General features: G+C 43.1%; 1 protein-coding gene across 1 annotated transcript in view; it reads left to right on the top strand.

Annotated features, from left to right (window-relative positions):
* The window catches only part of LOC119425124 (immunoglobulin superfamily DCC subclass member 3), a 14,979-nt gene that overhangs the window by 664 nt on the left and 7,864 nt on the right, over nt 1-6,451 (top strand). Inside the window, exon 3 of the mRNA XM_037692655.1 lies at nt 5,301-5,548. Coding sequence (XP_037548583.1) covers nt 5,301-5,548 — 248 coding nt within the window. The remainder of the gene's footprint in view (nt 1-5,300; nt 5,549-6,451) is intronic.

Consider the following 6,451-nt stretch of genomic DNA (forward strand, 5'->3'; position numbering starts at 1 on the left):
TATATATATATATATATATATATATATATATATATATATATATATATATATATGTATATGTGTGTGTGTGTACAAAGTATATGTGTATACGGACATAGCCCATATATACAAACACATACAATGCTACCTTATTCTTTTCTTTCCTTTTCATTGAACCTTTATTTAAAAGGCTATTTGCCATGTGGGTGGAAAGAAAAAGAAGTACAGATAAAAAAGATGAGGACAAAGAGCAGCGTGTGCGGCAGTGTGATAGTGTGTGTGTGTGTGTGTCCATACATGAATACCTGTGTGCTCATGGGCAGATGAAAGGTTTTACTGATGCAGGCAAATAAGATTTTTTTGAAATCCTGAAATGGATTTATTGACTCTCCAGGGAGTTTTGCTCGGGGACAAATCTGTTTGAACGTCTGCATTTTGCACAAGAAATGATCGTCTATATGTTCTGCTGCTGTCTGTAGAATGTGATTGTGTGCCACAAATCTCTTTACTCTGGCACAGCAGAACTTTGTGCTTTATATGTATGACATAAATAATGTCACATTGATATTTGTGCTCTGTAATTTACATTTGACAAGTAATGAAATGAGGAAATCTGCTAAATCCTTCAGCTCTCGTGACTTTGTTTCATTAAAACATCAGTGTCTGAATGAGAGAATTTGTTACTTGACATTTGATAAAACTATTCAATTATGAGTGCTTAGTGTATTTGTAGTTGATGTTTTTCTTAGTTCATATCTTAGATCTTGTTACTGTTTTTCTTTTACATTTTATTGTTGGATGTAACTGGGACCGTGTGAACATAATTGCGCTCCACCACGTGTACCACATGAGGTGGAATGACAATAAAGAATCTCGGACTCTGACTCAACCAGCTCGTTTTGTACTCGGGCAGTCAGCCCCACTTGTATGATCATTCTGCTGGATTACACTTTTGAAAGAAGCGCAGGCAGATTTTGACCAGGTTTCCAATAGTTATTACCTAGACGTGGTTTTTAGACCTGGATTTCTGTCTCAAGCGGTTCCTGTCAAACGAGAGCTCCTGCAGGTGTCAAATTACAGCTCTGGAGCTCTTAAGAGAAGCTGTAGACGCCCACGACACAATTCAGGTGGATTAAAGACATGCTGAAGATTTCTCGTCAGCTACTTCACTACTTCAGAAAATCTTTTTGAACATGTTCATAACTTAAGCAACAGAACCGGGCGCCTTTGCATTTACCAAGAATTTATGAAGATGCTGACTCCCTCATGAATGCCAGTCACAGCCCAGTGAGATACCACCTTTAGGAATTAGTCTGAACACCTCCAAGATGAGGTGCATCACCAACCTGATGATGGAGCTTTCACCTGATCTCCAAGACAAAGCTTGGCGACTCTACTCAAGAAAAATATGTCCGTCACTTGTATCTAAGGTCTTGTTTTTCAGTCACATTATTGTCACTATCTGTGTATTTCAATGACTTTTTGATTGTCGTCGTGTTCACATTCAGATTTGGTTTCTCTCTTTGGTTATTATGTTTTGTTTTCTGTACCTTGTGATTAACTCTCGTGTTCATCTGCCCTCGGTTGCTGCATGTTTTCCAGTCAGTCTGCAACTCTCACCTGTTCTCAAGCACCAGCTGCCTCCACTTTCCCAATTACCTTTACCCTAAATCAGGGGTGCCCATACTTTTTCTTGATGCGAGCTACATTTAAAATGGCCAAGTCCGAATGATCCACCTACTATAAAAATACAAAGCAAATTATTTATACACACAATGAAGTATGCTTTTTATGTTTTACGTTCTTGTTTTTAGTATTTTACCTTGTTTTAAATGGCACCTGAATTTATTGTTGTATAACACTACTTCTGTTTTAATTGCATTTTACTGTAGTTTATTGTAATACTACTGTACTAATACTGTACTAATCAGAGTCAAAGTCAGAGTTTCTTTATTGTCATTCGCACCACATGTGGTACATGTGTTGGAACGAAACTGTTTGCACAGGGTCCCAGTTACATCTAACTAAAACACAAATTGTAAAGAAAAACATAAGTAAGATCAGAGTCATGAACTAAGAATTTTCTACATTCATTAAACCAAGAATACACAAGACTAAGAATACACTAAGCATTAATGGTACAAAAACAATTCATCAAAACAACAGCAGCACGAACATGAGTCTGTGAACAGATGAGGACTAATGAAAACAGCAACATGAAATAATCAGCAGCATGAGATCAGCAGCATGGATAGTCAGCAGCACACATCAACAACCAAGTGTCATTACAGTGATTATTCTAGTTAGAGATTCATGAGTCTAACAGCCTCAGGGTAGAAGCTGTTCCTCAGTCTAGTGGTTCTACACTTAATGCTCCTCAACCTCCTTCCTGAGAGAAGCGGGACAAGAAGTGTGTGTGCTGGGTGAGTGGGGTCCTTCATGATGCAGGTGGCCCTCTTCCTGCATCTGGAGGTGTAGATGTCTGTGATGGTGGGGAGGCTGACTCCAACATCTTCTGTGCAGCCTTCACCACTCTCTGCAAAGCTTTTCTTTCTGCAGCTGTGCAGCCTCCATGCCACACATTGATGCTGGAGCACAGGATGCTCTCCACTGCACACCTGGAGAAGGAGGTGAGGACTGAGCTTCCAGACCAGCTCGTCTCAGCCGCCTGAGGAAGTAGAGTCTCTGATGAGCTTTCTTCATCAGGCTGGTGGTGTTGTTGCTCCAGCTGAGGTTGTTGTTCAGGTGCACACCCAAGTACTTGTAGCTGGAGGCCACTTCCACTGCAGATCCTCTTATGTTTTTATTTTTTGTTTTGTTTAGTGTGTGTGTGTGGGGGGGGGGGGGGGGGGGGGGGTGTTTGTTCCTTCTGAAGTCCACGGCCATCTCCTTCATCTTCTTCACATTGATGTGAAGGTTATTCTCTTTGCACCAGCTCTCCAGGTGTTCCACCTCTTGTCTGTAGCTGGACTCATCATTGTTTGTGATGCATCCCACCACCGCTGTATCATCTGTAAACTTTACAATGTGACAGCCTGGATGGGTAGCTGCACAATCATACGTGAGCAGAGTAAAACTGAGGGGGCTCAGCACACAGCCCTGAGGAGAACCAGTGCTGAGGGTTATGGTTGAGGAGAAGTTGTGGATCCTCACTGACTGTGGTCTGTTTGTTAAAAAGTCTAGGACCCAGTTGCAGATGGAGGGGCTTAGTCCTAGTGTGAGTAGTTTGTCCATCAGGGTTTGGGGGATCATGGTGTTGAAGGCAGATGTGAAGTCCACAAAGAGCATACAGACGTAGGAGTCCTTCTGCTCCAGGTGGTTGAGAGCAGTGTGGACCACAGAGGAGATGGCATCCTCTGTTGATCGGTTCTCATGGTATGTGAACTGGTGAGGGTCCTCGTTGATGTTGATGGTTGTTTTGATGTGGGTCATGACCAGTTTTTTGAAGCATTTAGTGACTATCAGGGTGAGGGCCACTGGCCGATAGTCATTCAAACCAGTCACAGTAGAGCTCGTTCTGGTCTTGATGGTCCTTCTTGAGCATGTGAGCAGCTGGTTCTGGTTGTCAGCAGCAAACTGGTTGATCCACTCTGAGAAGGTGCTATTTAAGAGACTGAGCTGAATACAGCACCTCAGACTGAGGAAGTCCTTTGGATGAAAGACGAAACGTTTCTATATTTTTTTGCTTTGTTTTGTTTTTTTGAATGTCCAGAGGACCAGATTGAACTTTTTTAGATTTTTTTACCTGGATTATTGAGCATGCAGCAGGATATTATAGAATAAGTCCCAGCTCGCTGTGAATGCAACATAAATGACAAAACCCAAAAGTTTGTTAAAAAAAAGTGACAATTTATTTTACTGTCCGCGTACAAAATACTTTGTAATAACCAAACCCAGCAATAAGCTGTTCTTCACACAAAGGAACAGAAAACAACAAGAATAAGTTCATGTTGGAAAAATAACCTGAAAATTTGAGAACTAAAGTGAAACTTCAGCCCTGACAGCAGCTGCTTTTAACTGTAACCATATTCCTTGATACTGGAGAGCTTTGATGGAAGATAATTTTTTTTTTTTTTTTTTTTCATTTAGCCTTTATTTATCCAGGTTAGTCTCATTCAGCCACGAGAACTCATTTTCAAGAGAGACCTGTTTAGGGAGCACATGGTGGGGGTTAAGGGCCTTGCTCATGGGCCCAGAGTGGGGCGAATGAGGGTGGGGGCAAGTGTGGGTGTTTCACCTACCCCACCCACAATTTTGATGTTGTCGGGGCCGGGGCGTGAACCGGCGATCTTCGGATCACAAGCCCACCTCTCTAACCTCTGCGCCACCACTCCCCAAATTTAATGTTAATAATGTTTCTGGTTTGTTTTTAAAGTCTCTGTCAACGAGTCAGCTGCTTCAACTAATAACTATTTTATCATCTCTCCATCTTGAAAAGACTTTTTGTGCTTAGCATTAAAGTGACTCACCCAGACTGATGCTTCGCTGCTGAAGGTCACGATTTAGCTGAAGTCCAATGTCTGCAACAGGCACAAAAGAAAGCATGAAGTTCACAAAGCAGACACCCTCCCCTCTTTGAGCTCCTGTCCATAAACACAGAAACTATGAGCGAGTCGGCCCTGGTGTGACCCGGCCTGTACGGGAACAAGCAGCAAGCTCAAGCTTGGGAAAAAATATGAAATATTTTAGCAGCTTATTTAAATTTAAATGGCTTAAAGTATATAAATACTCTAAATTCCTTAAGTTTGTTTTTTACTTTAAAGAATTTAGTGTAAATTCTGTAAAAGTTTACACGTACATCTGCAACATGACAATTGTATTTCTAACAAGCGTCCAGCAGATTTTTCTGAGCGTGGTTTTTATGATGTAAACTGCCGTAAGTCTTGATCGTAGCAGCTGCGAGCGATTCCCGAGGTGAGCCGACATCCCTGCCACCGGCGCTGTTACAGCCACACGATGGAGTTAAATAGTCCACAGCTCACTGATCCTGGTTCTGACTCACTTGAAAATGTGTCCACATGTTCCACAGCATGGTGGTTTATAAAATCTTTTGAAAATCATGGAGGCTTTCGTGCGTGGAGAACTCAGGTGTATGTTCAGTCCGTCCTGAGCTTTGTTGGTGCTGATGTGTCATTTTTCTGTCATCACACATTTAGACATTTACTGCAGCTCCAAGTGAGCGTCTCATGGACACTGCATCTGTTTCTACGTGCACCGTTATTAACAGAAGCAGATGAAATGCAACAATAATGTGACGGTGAGCCCAGTTCTTTTGTTCCACAAACTAAACTCCTGACTTGTTGGTCCCTCTGCTCTCACAGCACTCTGACCATCCACAGCATCAGCCAGGAGGACGAGGCCATCTACCAGTGCATTGCTGAGAACAGAGCCGGCTCCACACAGGCCAGCGCCCGCCTCACCGTGCTCTGGTCTGACGGACTGCCCGGTGTCCCCACCCACGTGCAGGCCGAGGCCCTCTCCCCCACCACCATCCAGGTGTCCTGGAGGGAGCCCCAACAGAACACTCAGGACATCATCGGTTATGTTCTCCACATCCGCAGAACGTCAGGTGAGGCTGAGGATCTAAAGAGTCCTTCTACGATGCATCCTTACTAACGGCAGCCGTGACTTCTTTTGTATCAGGCTACAAATAAAGAGCTTTAGTGTGAATGTTGAACAGTCAGTGAACATTAGCTTGTCACTCAGACCACAACCACCCAGGAGTGTTCTGGGACACGTGTGGCTACAATCCTTCAGCAGTGTGAATTAACTGAAGACCTTCTTGCATTTTTCCAAAAGCCACTCGGCGTCTCCTCTGGATCATCTGTTTTACAGACGAAGTACCTTCAGGGTAAAACAAGTGAAGAAGTCCACTGAGACCAAACTAAACACAGTGCTGTGAGCTCATGCTGTAGGTTGTGGGTTCCTTTTCCTGACGTGGACACACGTTTATGATTAGACATGCGTCTTACTTAAGTCTGGTCCTTAAACTGGGATTTTAGTACAACATCAACCTGGACATGACATGTCCAGGTTGATGTTCTACTAAAATGGATGAAGGACGAAACGTCTCAACCCAAAAAAAGAAAAGAAAAGAAACCGTCCAGATGACCTGACTGAACATTGTTGGATTTTAACCTGGATTATTGAGCGTGGACTTTGATCATTTGAATATTTGTGTTTAACATCACTTATAATCCGTTATGGAAACATTTCATATATTTTTAGAATATTATAAACGTGTGAAAACTCAGCGGCTGTTTAAAGTAACTGCACAAACATTTGATGATCGTGTGGCGGCTGCTACACGTAAAATACCTCACTAAGCTCCTGCAGCAGCTGAACAAGGAGACAGGAGTGAGCTTGAGCTCAGCCAATGGCTGTGAGCCTCAGTGACCGGGAGGAAGGGGGAGGGAGCGACGAGGAGCAGCGACGAGGAGCAGCGACGAGGAGCAGCGACGAGGAGCAGCGA

Source organism: Nematolebias whitei, chromosome 2 (assembly GCF_014905685.2).
Source record: "Nematolebias whitei isolate Nwh7 chromosome 2, NemWhi1, whole genome shotgun sequence".
Lineage (NCBI taxonomy): Eukaryota > Metazoa > Chordata > Actinopteri > Cyprinodontiformes > Rivulidae > Nematolebias > Nematolebias whitei.